The following is a 16714-nucleotide window of genomic DNA, read 5'->3' on the forward strand; positions in this document are numbered from 1 at the left end:
GCGTAAATATTGGAGGTGGTACAGACGCGTCACGTGACGGCGCTCCTCGCTCGTGTCTGATGCTCCATCCTTCACGTCCCCCAACTCCCTCATGCCAACACCCACCCACCCACTCACCCAGCACGCCTTCCAGTGTCGCGTGCCAACCCGCTCCCACGCAGGCGTCCCAATGTTGTCCTCGCCGCCTCGGAGATGCCTCTCCAAAGGACCTTCACCGTCATCCAGCCGGTTGGCGAGCCTGCCGACGGCTTCCGGCCGCCGCCGAGGCCGATGACGTCGAAGCAAGTCCGCGAGGCATACAAGGCGTCTAACCGCGGGCCGCCGCTCTCCCGCGCCGAGCGAATCCGGCAGGAAAAGGCTGAGCAGGAGCGCATACGCAAGGATCTCGATCGTGAAAGGTCGACGGCGCGCGCGAGGCTCTTGCGGGAGAGGAAGCGTGACAAGGAATTGGAGGTGAAGGCGTTGAAGCGGAAAGATCGGCTGCCACTCGTCACCGTGCGACCCAGCCAGGACACCATCGCCCGGTTTGTGAGGGGTAACGGCGCTGGTAGGAAGAGGGTCGCCGACGGTCACCCGATCGAGCCGTCGGACAAAGTCCAGCCCGTCAGAAAGCAGCCGAAGTTGTGGGAATTGATGGACGGTTCGGATTTGATACCCGACGACGACGGGCTTGACCTAGATTCCTTGGAGAATCCGGAGATGAGGGCAGCAACCGAGAGAGATTTGACAGCCAAAGCCGACGGGCTCGATCGATCGATTCTGGGCCAATCAACCAAGCCTGCTGTCCTCCCCGAGACTACAGTTCTGCCCGAGAGCGAGCCACGGAGCCAGGCTGGCCTTGCGACCGCTGGAGAGGCCGATCTTGAACTGCACATCGGCACGTCCGTAAAGCCCGAGCAAGGTCCACCGCTCGTCAAGCAGAACGACGCCCATTCGCCGCGAGACACCTTGTCATCGCCGCCACGCCAGGAGCCCCCCTTGAGCACGCAGGCGATACTGGTAAACTACGACAACTTTTTCCCCTCCTTCTCCCAGCAAGAGCGTGAACTTTTAGAGGAGGGGATGGAAGACGCTCCGTCGAGGCTTCCCAAACCACGGCTGCGTCGAACGCTGGCTGCCAATGACCGCCGGACAGACACATTGCGGGAACGGTCCGCCGTTCATCCCCCAACAAGCATCGCTACCTTGTCCGACTCCGACGTGATCGGCTCTCCTGCTCTGCGCGGCCGCCAGAACGCAACCTTGGGCGCCATTCGCCAACAGCCGTTGCCGCAGCAGCGGTGCACGACCGCCGGGCAGCTGAAGGAGCCATGGCCAATGATGCAAGCCCCAGGCCCCAAGGTGACCTGGCATCCAGAGATCAAAGTTGCGCGGGTTACCAAGCAGCCGCCACCTCCTCTGCCCGCCGAGGCGAAGGGCCTGCAACCGCTCGAGGCGGACAAGGAGAATGTGCCGGGCCCGCATGCGGGTTCTCCTCCCGACGATCTCCTGAGCGCATCGCAGGAGACAGAGTACGGTGGCGGATGGGTCGACGAGATGGCATTGGAACTTGCGATTTGACGACGTTTGACGACGTTTTGACGACGACCCGGACTGGTTTCCGCCGGCGCCGCATGATGAGGTCGCGCTCAGGCCTCGAAGCGCTTGACGATGATGTGCAAAGCCAAATAGGCTACGGCCCCCAGGCAGCAGCATGTGCATGCATAGGCGGCGTCGTACTCGCATCTACTTTCGACACCAACACTGTCATGTCATGCGGTGGGGAAAATCTGCCTGGTTGCACGGGAGTTGCCGCGAGCAACGGCCCGTTCAGCGGTAAACGGCTAGAAAGCTTCAAAGACTCAACGCGCCGTATCGTACTTCAGAGTCCCGGGTATCATCTCTCCATCGAGACACGCACAGTTCATGCCGCTCCCCAAACGCCGCTCAATATATACCATGTACTCCAAATGCATGCCGCTCGCCCTTGCGCCCTGTCGTTGCATGTGGCCATCGCCCGTCGGCGGTGTCGGCGCCGTGCTGGATATCACGGTCGGCATCATCGCGTCACAGGAATATGCCGACCCACTCCGTCTTGGCCGTGACCCTCGTGTCGCATTGCTCGACGGCGCACGTCAGGTCCCCGGGAGCGCTGCTGGGGAGTTTGGCTCCGGCGCCCCGGAAGCCAACACCGTCGGGCTGCGCCTTGGTTGGCTTCCGGTTCTCGAAGCAGTCGGCGCAGTACACCTAGGCACAACGTCAGCTCTACCCTCGATGATACTCGGGAGCATCGTGTCCATACGTGGCCGCATTTCTTGAGCGCCCAGAAGTGGTGCTCCCCCGCCGCCTTCTTTTTCCTTCTGCCGCCCGGCGTGGAGCTTGGGACGGACGGGCCGGCGGGATCGTAGGCCAGTTCCTCGTTACAGGCCGGACATATGGCCACCATTTCCAGGCCCTCTTCGGCCTTGGCGCACGTGTCTCGGGTGTATCCAGGACGAGTCGACGGCGTTTCTTCCATCGGCGGCTTCGGGCTCGCCTCGCCCGGGGTGAAGGAGCCTCCAAAGTCGAATGTCGAGTTGAAGCCGTCGCGGAACAGCTCGGAGCCAAGCAAGCCACCGATGCGGCGAACGGTCTGCATCATGCCGTGATAGTACAGCCCGGAATTGGAGAGCTGCACGCCGATGAGGTGGTCCCCTTGCCGGTGGTGGTGGTGGTGATGGTGATGGTGAGAGGGAGGACGAGCGCGAAGTTGGTTCGTCATGTCCGCCTGACGGCGATCTTCCGGCGAGTCGACGGTGAGATCGATGACGGCCGACGGCGTGATTGTCGTGCTGTCGCTCCTCGCCAGCCGCGGAGCGGACGCCCGTTGTGATTGCGTTCTCCGCGGGTTGCTGCCCATTCGGGACCGCGGCATCGCCGGTTGCTGAGATGGAGCGTCGACATCCTCGGGCTCCTGCGTCAAGTCGATGACCGTCGTGTCACCGGCCCCGGCGGCCGTCTGCCTATTCGACTCGGCCTGCCTGCGTTCGCTTCTCCTGCTCAAAGGATCGAAGAAGGGTGTGGGCGAGAAGGGGAGGAGGGGATTCAGCAGGTACGCAAGATTGTTGCGGCTTCGGGTCGCTGGTGTGGCATCAATCTCGATGAGATCGTCGTCACTGGCCAGCTCGACCGTCGAGCCGTCGGCTTGGGCCATCTCGACGTCGGAGGATGGCCACCGGTGGCGGTGTGTTGATCCGTCAGAATCCGGCACGACGCATGCACGTTGCATGCACGTTACGGGTCGAGGCGCCCGGTCTGTACGCTCGGACGAAGAATCGTGATTCGTGAGGCTAGACCCGGACGGTGTAGCGGTGTCGCTTCGTCGGCGAAGCAGATTCGTCCGAATCCGTCCGTCGGATCGTTCGGCGGTGGGCGAGCAAGGGCGGCCTGAGCCTCACGGCTGCATGTGGGCGATGAAGCGGCAGCGAGTGACAGGTTCCAAGGTCGACGACGCAAGGCTGAGACGGGGACATGCGGGAGAATATATACAGAGTCTTCTGTTGGCCGAGGTCGACAGGCGAGAGGCCGGAGAATGGCGGGCGATGATGGCGTCTGTGGTGATGGCGTGAATGATGACGGAGGGAAGCGAGTTAACTCCGACCCAGTTGTTGATGATTTGGCGGATGTAGTAAGCAGCGCTCCTCTTTGTATTGGGTGGGTGTGCGCGTACAGCACGGAGTTCGGAGGAGCCAAGATCCGGAGTGCGGATAGCCGTGGTCCGGTTTACTTACTTAATCATTGCCTGAACCGCCGTTCGGTGGCGCCTACCAGCGGCCCACCAAAACCCCTCAGCTTGGTTGGGTGCGTGTTGTGCGTGGTGGGGGGTGCACAACGTATTACTAATCAACGTGTCGCAAAAGGGCACTGCTGCGCAGGCACATGCTGTACTGTAAGTGCAGTATTACGTAATACTGTACTCCGTATGGAGTACACCATCAGCGTGTTGTTGTCGCCTCCATTATCTGGAAGTGCCCTACTTCATGAACCCTTTGTCGCTTCGACGCATCTATCCATCGAACGCATATTATATGTCTCATCCTCCGCACCCGTATGAGTGATGCAGCTGCAAGTCGTACAACTCCCTCTCTCTCCGCGTCGAATGCAAAGCCGGACAAGGTGAGTCCGTGGCGGTACTCGCTCGCAGGGTCCATGGCCGACTTGTGCTGCGTCGACGGCAAGTGCAAGGAGTGCCGAGTTCTGTCATGGAGGCGCGCAACCAAGTACATGCATTCATTCGCATTTTGCCTCGCCTGCGCCTTCGTGCCAGGATCCTTCGTGGCTGTCCAAGTGCCCGTCCGTCTTACTCCTTGGCGCCAAAGACGCTGACGACACCCTCTCCGTTGACGGCCACGAGCTTCCTCGCCGAGGCGCCCCATCGCACGGCCACGGCGGGCACCGCGTTCCTGAAGGGTTCGCTCCACTTCTTGCTCGACTTGGCGTACTGCTGGACCGTGATGCCCGAGGGACCGCCCGTCGCCAGGTACTGACCCGTGTAGTCCCAGGCCAGGGACTGGACGGGACCGCCCGTCTCCAGCACCTTGGCCGTGGCCGCGTCTCCCTCCTTCCGCAGATCGAAGATGGTCACGGCCGTCTGACCCTTGGCCGTGGCCGCCAGCCAGAATCCGTTCTCGGAGAAGGCGAGCGCCTGCACGGGCGCGCCGAGCTTGAAGGCGGCCGCCTGCTCGAGCGTCGTGGTCATGAAGAGCTTGATCTCGCCCGTCACCGTCCCTGCGGCGAAGAGGTGGCCGTCGGGGTGGAAGGCGCACGAGGATAGAGCTGGCCAGGTCAGCGCACGGCACCGGCGACGTGGGCGAAGCCGTCGGGTGACGGGAAGAAGGAGAAGCGGGGGGTCGCCGACGAGGCTCGCTTACAGGCATCGGTGTAGGCTCGGCTGACACGCTTCATCGACTCGACGTCGTAGAAGACGACGCTCTTGTCGGCGCCGACGGAGCCCAGGATCTGGCCGCCGGGGTGCGGGCTCATGGAGGTGACGGGACCCGCATGCTCCGACAGGGAAGCGACGCCGCTGCCGTCCTGGTACGCCTTGATGGCACCCTGGCTCGTGGCAAAGTAGAGCTTCGTCCCGGCCCACAAGGTGGCCGTGACGGGTTCGCCGACGGCCACTTGCCTCTCGAGGCTGCCGGCCTCGACCGAGTATATGGCCGCCTCGCCCGTGAGGCCGCCGACGGCTGCGTAGTCGCCCTCGAGGTCGAGCGAGGTCGCCTGTGACAGGGGGAGAGGGTTGGAGCTTTCGGCTTCGAAAGCGGCCAGGTCCTTGGCCGAGAGCCAGTCCTTCGGAACAGGTCGCTTCTTGCGGCCTTTCGACATGCTAGGCAGGAGGGCGTCACGTCAGCACGCATGCCCGTGCACCGTGGGCGGGCCAAGGAGCTCCGGGCGTACCTCTGATGCGTCTCGTCGACGGCTTCGGCGAGGGCCTCGGGTAGGGTCTCGATGCTGTCGACGACCATCTGCTCTCCGACGCTCGCGCCGTCGGTGACGGTGATTTTGCTGAGCGATTCGCGGGCTTCGTCCCTCTCGCGCGTCAGTCGAGCGATGACGCGGACGGCGGCGTCGTGCTGGTACAGAGCCGTCGCCAGCTCCTCCCGCGACCGTGCCAGCTGCTCCTTGAGGTTGTACGTTTCCAGTGCGAGCGCATCCCATTCATTCTGGAAGGTCGCCAGGAGGGCCGGGATGGAGGTGAGTGTGGGGGGACGAGGGCGAACGACGGCCGAGGCCTTGACGGCCAGCAGGTCCTCGGCGGCGAGGGCATCGCCCGTGTCGGGCTCGGTGCCATTTTCACCAATGTACTTTTCGATCAACCGCTTCTCGTAGATGATGCCTGGGGCGACGTTAGCCGTCGTGCGTCGTGCGTGCCGCGCGAGAGAGAGCATGGTGTCGACCTACCCGACTTCTTGGAAACGACGGGCTCTTGGGGAGACTCCCCAGAAACTATGACGAATCCGCGTCAGCAGCGTTGACCACGGTGGACATGGAGGAAGGGAGCTCGACGTACTTCCGCAAAGCATGACGAGTGTTGCCGAGCGCCCGGATCCCTTTCCAACAACGTTTCGTGGTGCTGGTGGTGAAGTGACGAATGCCTCACCACGTACTTGCCTGCTTACTTACTACCTTGGCACGCTTGTTGCAGCACGGCACCTGGTGCTCGCTGCTCCGGTCGAGATTTTCCGTGACGTGGTGCACGGGCCTAGCAGGCTGAGCACTGTTTGGCATGGGCCGAAGGGTCACGTGCGAGGCGACAGGCACGCACGAGCTTGGCATTGTTATGGGCCTGTAATTAATCCGTATGGAGTACGGAATACTTCCGGAGTACTTGACACGGAGTACTTACGGAGCACTAAGTATTAATACAGTACAGTACAGCTACGGAGTACGGAGTACAAGTACAAGTGCAGATAAGTGCTGTAAGTACTCCGTACATGTACATGAACTGTACGGAGTAAGTACAGTACAAGTAATTATTTAATACATATAAGTACGGAGAAAATAAGTACTTGCTTGTAATCCCACTGGCCCGCTGTGGGGAAGGCCGGCGGCCGGGAACCGCCGAGGCCGATCGAAAAGTCCATATCGAAACACCCACATGCCTTAGCCGAGCCTTGTATGCATGTCCGGGTACTGCATGTACCTGCAACTACAGTACTGTACAGTACTTACAGTACGGTACGGAGTACAGTGCAAGTACCTGCACGAACACTGCTTTCTATATATGTAGACTCGATCCCTGGCAGGTTGACCTTGGGCCTCCTCTGCTCTCCTCTGCTCTCCTCTACTCTCCTCTGCTCTCCTCTGCTCTCCTTTGCTCTCCTCTGCTCTCCTCTGCTCTCCTTTGCTACGCTCTACTACCCTCTGCTACCCTCTGCTACCCTCTGCTACCCTCTGTTACCCTCTGCTACCCTCTGCTACCCTCTGCCCTTCTGCCACCTTGCCCATCTTTCCGCAACGATCTGTTAGGTGCTCGCTCGCATTGCCCCTGTCCTTGTTCCCGGCGTCGGTTTCTCCTTGGCATAGACTCTTCTTTTCGATCATCGGTCGACCATCACAACGACGAAAATTTTGAAGTAAAAGAACATGACCATGTCTCAGCCCCAACTGCCTCGCATAGGCGATTTGCACTCGTACTCGGATCTCGCGCAAACCGCCGTCCTCGATCTCCTCTTCGAGCCAAGCGCAGCGATCCACTCGACGCTCCTCCATGTGATCCGAACGAACGAGTACGCGTCGTATCCTGAGCTCATCGACTCGTGCCACATCCAGCTCCTCTCGCTCGCCGCCACCAACACGGCCGACGAGGCCAACCAGACGCTGCTGTCGGTGCTCGGATCCCACCCCCGTCTAGGGGAGAAGAAGGTTGATTCGGCCCAGTCGGCCGCCGAGCAAGCCAACCTCGGGGGCGAGGGTGAGGAGCTGGCGAAGCTGAACCGGGAGTACGAGGAAACGTTCCCGGGTCTTCGATACGTCGTCTTCGTCAACGGCAGGGGCAGGCCCGAGATCATGGAGGACATGAGAGCGCGCATAGACCGCGGCGACTACACAAAGGAGGTCGACGCGGCGATTCAGGTAAGAACCAAGGACCGGCCGCAGCCGGCAGCGGGTGGCTGGATAGCATCGACTGACAGCAGCAAGGCAATGTGCGACATCGCCAAGGACAGGGCTTCCAAGCTGCCCATCGTGATTCCGTGAGCCCGACGGCTCGTGGGATCACAGGAAGCCACGGCGAAGCACGGAGCATGGCTCGATTTCTCTTGCCTTGGCGGCCCTTCTCATGGGAGGCACCGTCACGACGTGTGCGGGGTGCGGGGTGGGCTCGGCGCGCATCGTGCACTACGAATCGGGACGCACGTTCAATTGGGCACGAGGGTCGTGGCAGGTGGCGGCGGCATGAGGAGGTATCGTTGGTATGCAGATTTCTCTTATTCATCATGGCAATGCTCGTGTCTTTCATATCGGGTCGTATTCTCATTCGCTCGTCTCGTCATGCACATGACACCGTTCCAGAGAGGCGCGAGGAGCTGCCGTCATATCATCAGATCGTCCCATCATCAGATCGTCCCATCATCGCATCGTCACCCCTGCAGCTCGTCCGGGCTATCGAAAGATGCCTCGGCATGCTGACCTGGACCGACCAAAGGGGAAGAGAATGGCACATTTATGGCGATTTTGTTCCGAGTCCTCCTGCAGGTCGCCAAGGGGTTCGTCGTGACGTTGCGGAAAGGGGAGGCTTTCTTGACAAGGCTCGGCATAGGTCTTGATCGGCTGCCGACAGTGAGGTTGGTCCAAGGGCCGAAACGGGGCGTTGCTTTCCACCGTGGGCAGATGCAGCGGGGGCGGTCGTGGGAGAAGCAGTCGCTTCAAGGAGGTCAACTGGTCTCTCGGCAGCAGCGATGCGAAGCGTCTCGTCCGAACGGAAGACGGATGTTCCGCCTTCTCCGTCGTCCGGAATCGCCGGCTTGAAGGAGCAGGCCAGGGTAGGGGGACGCTTTCCGGCTCCAGCGTCGACTCCGGCCTCGGAGGCGGCCAGAGGGGTTCGACAAGGTCGCCGAGACAGGAAGAGGCGGGACGAGGATGGGCATCGCTTGGGAGGTCGGCGGGTACCTTGATGCCGAGCCTCTTTCGCATCTGGTTCAGGACGGAGAAGCGAAGGAAGGAGGAGGCGTTCCTCCCCCGGCGTCGACCCGTCGGATCGAGCCTCGGCGACGACCTGGTGGCGACGCCCGCGGCGGGCTGGCCGCCAATCCGATACGAGGCTGGGCGCGAGTGCGGGTGAGAGAGCAGGCTCGTGGCCGTGTTCAGCTGGAGTCGGCGCTTCTTGGAGCTCAGGGCGGCCGTGTTGGGGCCGTCGACGTCGAGCCTGCTGCGGCGGCGTTTGAGGCCCGTGTGCGGGTTGAGGAGCGAGGCTATGGGTATAAACTGAGACGACTTTGTCCTACCCCTGGTCCCTTTGGCGGCGACCGGCATCACGGACATTGACGATCGAGACTCGGTCGGAACCGCAGGCTGTCGGAGGAGGGCCGGCTCGGGCTCGGCACCGGCGTTCCACTGCCTAGGTCGTCTCCGGCTCGCCTCCAAGACATCGGAGCCGGATGCACGGGAGGGTTGCTGGAGAGAGCCGGCGTCGCACGGCGCAGGTCGTTTCCGGCTCGCATCATCCAACGCCTCGGGTCCGGATGCCGGGAGGGGTTGCTGGACAGAGCCGGCGTCGCACTGCGTAGGTCGTTTCCAGCTCGATCGCAAGACGTCGGCGCCGGATGCCGGGAGGGGTCGCTGGAGAGAGCCGGCGTTCCATTGCGCAGGCCGTGTCCAGCTCGCGTGCAAGCCGCCGGCGGGGGCGGGCGCGGGGAGGGCTTGCTGGAGACGACGCAGGTTCGCTTCGGTGTCGATCTCGACCTCGGTTACCGTCTCGGAAGGCATGTCGGGGCACGACTGGGCGACCGCAACGCCGCCGTCGTCGTCGCCGCCGCCGCCGTTTCCGTGCTCGAGGGTAAGCTGGCGAGGCGGTGAACTTGTCGCATGCGGGTGGTGGAGGTGGTGGTGGTCGTCGTCGTCGTCGTCGTCGTCGTCGTTGGTGGCACGGCTGACGGCGGAATGGACGACGGATCGAATCGACGGCTTCGCTTCGACTAGGACAGGATGAGGGGCGGTTGCTCCCGGCTCGCCCATGTCGATGCTGGCCGGCTCGCTTTATACGCGCACTCATCGTCCTCGTGGCGGCTGGGCGGCCGGCCGGCCGTCGGTCGATACTTGTAGGGGCATATACCGGGTACGCACCATGCTCGTACCACGCACCTTGCGTATCACGTAGGCATGCATCATGCATGTGCCACCTCTCGTGCTAGCCATCGTACTACCGGTAGCGGTTAGCATGTGCTTGGTAGGATGAAAATGCGAGCTCCTCTGCATGGCACACCTGGTTCGGGGCCGCGTCGGGGCTGCATGGGAGCTGCATGGGAGCGGCTCCAGATCCTGGCCCCGACTGCCGCACGCACGTTGTCAGCCCAAGCCCCCACGGCAAGGTTTGCAGGGGCTTGCCACGAGCACGGTAGGTGGTGGTGCAAGTGCGTGCGGCCGAGACAAGGATGCCTGCGGAGGCGTCGTGATGCATGTATGCGGTGGGAGGTGCGGCGGTACGGGGCCGAGGTCGGAGGGGAGCAAGCATGAGGGTGCGTTGCGAATCTGTTGGGCGGTGATGCCAGCATGTCGTGGGAGCAACGGAGAATCTTCCGGCCGTTTCCCCGGCAAATGTACTTGTAGTTGCACAGGACGTTGGGCACAAGGCGGATGCCCGCCAGCATGACGGAGCACGACCGTACATGTAGTGTTTGTAGGCGTAGCAGGCGTAGCAGGCGTAGCAGGCCTATTGTAGCTTGTACACCTAGGTACCGCATGTGCTCGCCGCCCGCCCGCGCCCGCATGTACAGTACATGTACATATAAGTTGTAAGCACAGTACTGCAATTACAGCACAAGTCGTCCGAGTGTCTGTCCGCGTGATATTCCTAACAGCAGTAATTACAGTACATGTACTCCGTGGGCGTGCAGGCACTCGAAGGTGATCAGCATCCACATCAAAGTGCACCTTGGTACTGTGCATCGATGTGCGGAGCACTCCGTACTCCGTACTTCTGTACGACCACTAATTACTTGTACACTGCAGTACGGAGGCACGCCATGTGCGGTGCTATCACGTACGGAGGACAGAGTACAGGTCCGGGCACATGCACATGCGTGACCTGCGGTGTAATTATTACATGCACTTGTAGCTCACACACCTCCTTACAGTACATGTACAACCATATGCACCATACCTGTAGCTCATGCTTGTAAGTACTAACCTAGTAATACTTAGTAGTTAGTAGTATACAGTAATACAGTAGATTGCGTGCTAGGTAGCACTAATGTATCCTACCAAGGTACTAACTATTACTACAGTAGCTAGGTACCTACTAGGTAGTAAACTTGTGCTTGCAGCTCAAACACCCAGCCTACTGTGCAACCAAGTATGTCCACCACCTACTAGTACCTAGTAAGTACTTATATTTGTAGCTCACACACCTGCAGAGTACATGTCCGATGTGTGCTCCGTACTATGCTTGTGGCTCGTGCACCTACTGTGTGTACAACACTGCGGCGCGCGGGCGAGCCCAGCAAGGGATGGCGGGCATGCATGGTGCGCCGTGGCAGCAGCCTTTCTCGCCGCTGCGAATGAACGCGCCGTGAGCATCGGTTTCTGTGGCCTCGACCTGCGAATCCTGCCATGCTCACGAGCCGCCCATGGGCGTCCGGCCAGGCAATTCCTCCCGCTCGTTCATACCGGCTCGAATGGGAAGGATTAGGCCGTGCATGCGCATGTGCATGTGCCTGCACGGTAGGTGTACGATGCGCTGGGTACTCCGTACCTACTCGTGCATGTATTGCCCTGCACATGTAGTCGTACAAGTAGTTGTGCTCTGTACTCCGTACTTGCATGTGTTATAGTGGCATCGTAAGTTAGTACTGTACTGTACGGAGCGGAGTGTTACAGGTCGTGCATTGCGCGCGCATGTACTCCATACTCCGTACTGTGCATCTTATGTATACCTAAGTACTTGGGTCAACGGGAAGAGGAACGCCGCATGGGTTTGGCCATCGTACATGTACTGTACAAGTAGCACAAGTACAGTACATGTGGCAAGGGGGTTGTTGGTTGCGCCGGCTTGCCCCATGTACTTGCATGTAGCGCAAGTGACCAGGCAAGTGACAAGACAAGCAAAGCAGGGCATCGAGATACATGTGCTCCGTGTTCCGTACTTGCACTTACACTTACATGTACTTACAGTACATTGGTGGTTGTACGCCTGCGGTACGTCAGCAAGTACGAGGGTATACTCAATCTGATGCCTGGCACATGTACAGTACAAGTACAGTACAAAGTCAACGCACACGAAAGAGTATTATTACATGTTATTGCACGCACACGTGCGTACATGTATTACTTGCCTGCCTGTGCCGTTCAGGTACCCGCTTGAAACGGACCTCCTTCGCTGCCGTCGTGCATCTCCAGCCGCCTACGACGACCACTGTTGGCACAGCACGTAGCCACTGCCACTCTGTCGTGGTACCGCGTTGGAAGCCCCGGTGCTGGCCACGACTCCGAGCATTCAAGTACTGTGCATAGGGCCGAGCACTGCGCAACTTCCATGGCCATGGGGTAGGCACCCACAACCCTGCCTTCACCGTCCCTTGGGTGCTGATGCCGCAGGGGTATTGTACTTGCGGTCCGGAGCACGCCTTAGGGAATACTGTAGGTGTGCAGGTGAGAAAAACACTGGCGGTCCATGTACAGTGGCGAACCCCCGTCTGCCGAATCCGCACCGACCCCTGCGACGCCGAGAACGCCCAGGCTCCATGCCTCACAATCAAGATACACGTACTTGCAGAGGCACGCTTGCTTTTACGGCACGGAGCACTCCGTACGGAGCAATACAGGTCACTTGCATGTACATGCACCGCACGGCGAACGGTTGCGCGTGGAAATGTACATTGTACATTTAGGTACAGAGTACAACCGTTCATATCACGGCCATCACTGGCTGCACTGACGCTACTGTAGTACTTGCATGCGCATGCGTCGCGCTAGGTATTAATACCCAGCGTAGTGCCAAAAGTAGTACCGAAAGTATTACTACGGAGTCCGTACCTAGTAGTATCAGGTAGTATTACCCAAAGTAACACCTAAAGCGGTTATGCCAACGGCTACAGCACAGCACAAGTAATACAAGTACAGCATGCTCCGTACTGTGGGTGTAAACCCGCGACAAGGCAGTAATTACCTGAAGTACTCCGTACATGTACAACTAATAATAGTGCAAGCCCCGAAAGCAATGCCCACAGTACTCCGTACTCCGTACGGAAATCCTTGTAGTAATTAATACCTCCGGGGGTCAACTTGGTGCTATTACCTGGAACTGCATACTGTATTGCCTCCCTCCGAGCCCACATCATTGAGCCTCAGTTCGCCTTGGCCTTCACGGGCCGAACCCTGCTGCGGAAAGGTCAAGTCAAGCATGGCTTGGCCCTTTCGCTCCACTCGCTCAAGCATCAGCGTCGCTTCGCTACGAGCAGCCTGGCCTTTCACGACAAACACGTCTGCACGGGCAACGTACTCGCCCCGTGGACATGCCCGTCATGGACGGAGACGCCGCCGTCCATGCTTCCCCCCTACGTGTGCAACCAAGCATGCACGGTGGATGCTGACATCGTGTCGTGGTGGCCTCGTGCAACATCGCCACACTGTCGACCCGACGCCCTCCATCATCGCCGCTCCGTCGGCCGCAAGGTCCAGGCCAGTCATGTACAGCTCGGGCACCTTGCTCGTACCACACGAGTTTGCATAACCACACCGGCAGGGGTCTGTGTGCGTCCGTCCAGCTGTGTCCGCTGCACACGTCCTGGTACCGATTACACGTCATCACCGCGCATCCGCCCGCACATGGAAGCCAGAAGGCTGCTGACGGTGGGACAAACTACGTGCGCAGGCCTTGATGGCCATCCCACGTCACCACGGCCACCATCCGAGGCCGCCTCGTCCTGTCCCTCGTTGGCCGAGAGTCCTGCTGGCGAACATAGCAAAGGAGAGCGAGGTGACGGGGGGAACTGATGTCGGCTGAGGAGCAAGTTCGAGGCCAACCACCATACATCCCGTCACCCCTCCCTCCCCCCATCATTCGCCCACCTCCCGGCCTGCGCTCTCTCGTCACCACCTTTCGCAACCAACCTGCGGGGACAGAGTTCACGTACGCCCTTCGAGCCTCCGGGTGCCCGCAGCGTCCGAAACGTGCAAGCAGAGGCCGTGGATGACCGACCTAGGACGACGACGGGCGTGCATGGTCCCGCATCGACGCCGTGGCCCTGTGCGTCTCGCTCGTGCGGCTCATCAGAAAAAAAAAGGGCCGTGGAAAATCGGCATTCTGCTTCGCGGGCACCCTTGCATGTGCAGCCGCATCGTCCTTGTTCGCGCGGCGTCCCTCGGCACAGGGTGCTGCTGCCTGTCCGCCTCGTGCTCTCGGCCCCCAAATCAACCCTGCCGGCTCGCGAATGATCTGATCCTCCGCCCGTTTCATGCGTCAGCTTCGTCGTCACTTCACCTATCCAGACGCCACCGACACGGGCGCGGCCGCCGGCTGACCTGTGCCGATTCCCGTGCCCATGGTAGGCTCGCGTAACCCCCGGTAGCCGCCACGGTCGCTCGCCGGTCTGGTCCGTAGACCGAATATCTCATTGCGCCACCCGCCCTTTTGATACTCAAACACCTTCTGCGATGCAATACACCCTTCGTCCTCCCACATCTTGACCAGGCTGCCCGGTGCGTACCGGCCCTGGAAGACGCCGCCGCCGGGCCGCACGCCCACCCTCGCCTCGACATCCGGCTCGGGCGCGGGTGCGAGGCGGGTCGCGACGGCCCGGATAAAGGTCCAGAGGTCGCTAGGTCCGGCGATCCGCGTCGCCCGAAGCCGCTCGCGGGCAAAGAGCAGCTCTCTGTTCAGCGTCCGTAGCGTCGTGTCTATCGACGTGGCAATCTTGACTTCCACCGCCTTCCTCACAAGCCGTCGCATGATCGGCTTCAGAAGCCAGGCGACGCAGGAGAACCTGGACCTGCGCAGCGTGTAGTCGAGGTGGTGCACGCGTACGTCGACGCCTCGCAGCGACACCATTTCTTCCATGCGATCCCGTCCAATCTCCACGTCCAGCGTCACGTCGATGCCACGCTCGTCCAGGTGGAAGCTCGCCAAGCCGCTGTCGACGATTCCGAGCGCCCACGAGTGAAGCCTCATCCAGTATCCCACGTCTTCGGCAGCCAACGATAACCCCTCCACCTTCACCTGCAAGAACGAGCTCAAGGAGGATGTCGTCCGGACGTGTGCCTTGCGCACCTCGAAATCGTTCCGAGTCGACACCCGAAGCTTGTAGGGGAAGAAAGAGCTGCGATTGACTGTTCGGCCCGGCTCCAGGACAAGATTTTCCACCAAGAGGTCGAATGCCGGCGTGGAGATCTCGATGCGTGGAATGGGCAGGTACTGGATCGCCTGGATCAGCAGTGGTACGAACGTGTTGATCGAGTCCTCGACAAGATCGCTGCTCGCCCAATGTCCACTTGGTGAGAGAATTCCGGCAAGTCGTCGCGATGTGGAAAGCAGGCGTGCGAGATCCTCATCCTTGGCGACGGAATGCAGCGCCGCTGCGAGCTTCGCCAGGAGCCTGTCCACGCATTCGGAGATGGATGAAGCGGACGAGACGCGCGACGACGATTCGCGCAGGTCCTTGAACCACTTGTCCGTCTCTTCAAAGAACTCGGGGTCGAGGAGCATCCTTTGGAAGTGGCTCCAAAGCTCCTGCACGAGATTGATCAAGTCTCCATCAGTCTTGCCTGCTTCGACAAGCTCTTTGAAGGACGCTTCAACTAGTGCCCAGCTCTCGGCGTCTCCGAACGAGGTGATGAAAATCCAAAAGTTGCGGCCGGCTTCGTCGACTTCTTCGTTTGACCCTATGGTGTCCTCCATCGCCTGGACGGTATCCGAGGCAATCTGTGCATAGATGGCGACGTAGCGCTGAAGAAGCATCGATAGCATCGATGCAGAATCGCGATAGTCCTTTCGCTTGACGAGCTTCAGGATGACTTGCTTCATGCGACGGACGATCGCCTTGCCTTCATCGCCGCCTAATCGCTCCGACACGCTGTGGCCCGCCTCCTCGGCAACCTCGACGGCGCCGTTTGCGACCAAGGTGGCGACCTCTCCCACTTGTTCCTCGAGTTCTTGCTTGGACGTGGCAGCCTGAGCGTCCCCGTTCTCGGCACCTTTGACGGCTTCGACTGCCCGCACCGGCGGTTCCGTTGCCTTGGCTGCTCGTCTCGACACGTCGGCGAGGGTGAAGGCGGTATCCCGAAAAACCTCTCTGCCGACCGTGGTCAAGTCGGCCATGAAAAGGCGAAATTCGCCGTTGGAAAGCAGCAGAGAGGCTATCGTCTGGAGGCTGGCAATGGCAGCGGAGACGTTGGCTTTGGCTTTGGAGGCAGCGGCTCGCCCTCCGATATCCGAGAGGTCGGCATCCAATCTTGCCTTGGCGAGATACCACAGGAAGTCCTGGACCTGGTCTTGGGAGTTTTTATGCTGCAACAGTTGGATGAACTGGTCGAGCCAGATCTTTGTGCACCGGATGAGAGCACGCCCAGCCGTGCTCAGGTTCGCCTCCGCCGGATGGAGGATGTCGGCGGAGAGCAAACTTCGGAGATGGACGATGATTTGCTCATTCGAGGGCATGTATCCTTGCGAGATGGCGCGCAGCATTTGATACGTATGGAGCTTCTCCCGAAGTCGACTCTGACGTGAAGTCTCGTCGTCGTATTGGGGCAACAGAGGCTCGCGCTCGCCGGCTTCCACATCCTCGTTACGCACCTTGCCCAAGCCAAAACATGACAGCATTCTGGGACGTTGCACCAGCAGGTCGTTCTGTTCGTGGGAAATATCAGGTGGACGGGGTTTTTTTTCTCTGTGAACGATAATAAAAGGCCTGTGGCGGTCATATAATACCTGTGGTGGTCAAAAAGCCTGTGGTGGTCAATGTTCATGTGCGCTTGCCAGTCTTGAACTGCCAGGCACGTAATATGACGTCGCCGACCTAGACCACTAGCGGAGCTTTCCTCC

The 16714-nt window shown here is 60.3% G+C and overlaps 6 protein-coding genes across 6 annotated transcripts; 2 read left to right on the plus strand and 4 right to left on the minus strand.

Moving 5' to 3' along the window:
* Positions 1 to 192: 192 nt before the first annotated feature.
* On the plus strand, positions 193 to 1560 carry DCS_03586 (uncharacterized protein; the record flags this gene model as incomplete). Its single annotated transcript, XM_040800904.1, has 1 exon — positions 193 to 1560. The coding sequence occupies one exon, from the start codon at positions 193 to 195 to the stop codon at positions 1558 to 1560; it is 1368 nt and encodes a 455-aa protein (XP_040655937.1).
* A 486-nt stretch (positions 1561 to 2046) lies between these two features.
* Positions 2047 to 3172, minus strand: DCS_03587 (cell cycle control protein; the record flags this gene model as incomplete). The annotated part of the gene is made up of 2 exons (XM_040800905.1): positions 2047 to 2226; positions 2282 to 3172. 2 exons carry the CDS (start codon positions 3170 to 3172, stop codon positions 2047 to 2049), a joined length of 1071 nt encoding a protein of 356 aa, XP_040655938.1.
* A 1146-nt stretch (positions 3173 to 4318) lies between these two features.
* Positions 4319 to 6297, minus strand: DCS_03588 (cell cycle control protein; the record flags this gene model as incomplete). Its single annotated transcript, XM_040800906.1, has 6 exons — positions 4319 to 4794; positions 4890 to 5347; positions 5419 to 5857; positions 5923 to 5967; positions 6032 to 6094; positions 6141 to 6297. 6 exons carry the CDS (start codon positions 6295 to 6297, stop codon positions 4319 to 4321), a joined length of 1638 nt encoding a protein of 545 aa, XP_040655939.1.
* An 810-nt stretch (positions 6298 to 7107) lies between these two features.
* Positions 7108 to 7719, plus strand: DCS_03589 (uncharacterized protein; the record flags this gene model as incomplete). The annotated part of the gene is made up of 1 exon (XM_040800907.1): positions 7108 to 7719. The coding sequence occupies one exon, from the start codon at positions 7108 to 7110 to the stop codon at positions 7717 to 7719; it is 612 nt and encodes a 203-aa protein (XP_040655940.1).
* Positions 7720 to 8185: 466 nt separating this feature from the next.
* DCS_03590 (uncharacterized protein) lies at positions 8186 to 9696 on the minus strand (the record flags this gene model as incomplete). Its single annotated transcript, XM_040800908.1, has 2 exons — positions 8186 to 8933; positions 9002 to 9696. 2 exons carry the CDS (start codon positions 9694 to 9696, stop codon positions 8186 to 8188), a joined length of 1443 nt encoding a protein of 480 aa, XP_040655941.1.
* Positions 9697 to 14158: 4462 nt separating this feature from the next.
* Positions 14159 to 16492, minus strand: DCS_03591 (bactericidal permeability-increasing protein; the record flags this gene model as incomplete). Its single annotated transcript, XM_040800909.1, has 1 exon — positions 14159 to 16492. One exon carries the CDS (start codon positions 16490 to 16492, stop codon positions 14159 to 14161), a length of 2334 nt encoding a protein of 777 aa, XP_040655942.1.
* Between the last annotated feature and the right edge of the window lie 222 nt (positions 16493 to 16714).

The sequence above is a fragment of the Drechmeria coniospora genome, chromosome 02 (genome assembly GCF_001625195.1).
Source record: "Drechmeria coniospora strain ARSEF 6962 chromosome 02, whole genome shotgun sequence".
Classification (NCBI taxonomy): domain Eukaryota; kingdom Fungi; phylum Ascomycota; class Sordariomycetes; order Hypocreales; family Ophiocordycipitaceae; genus Drechmeria; species Drechmeria coniospora.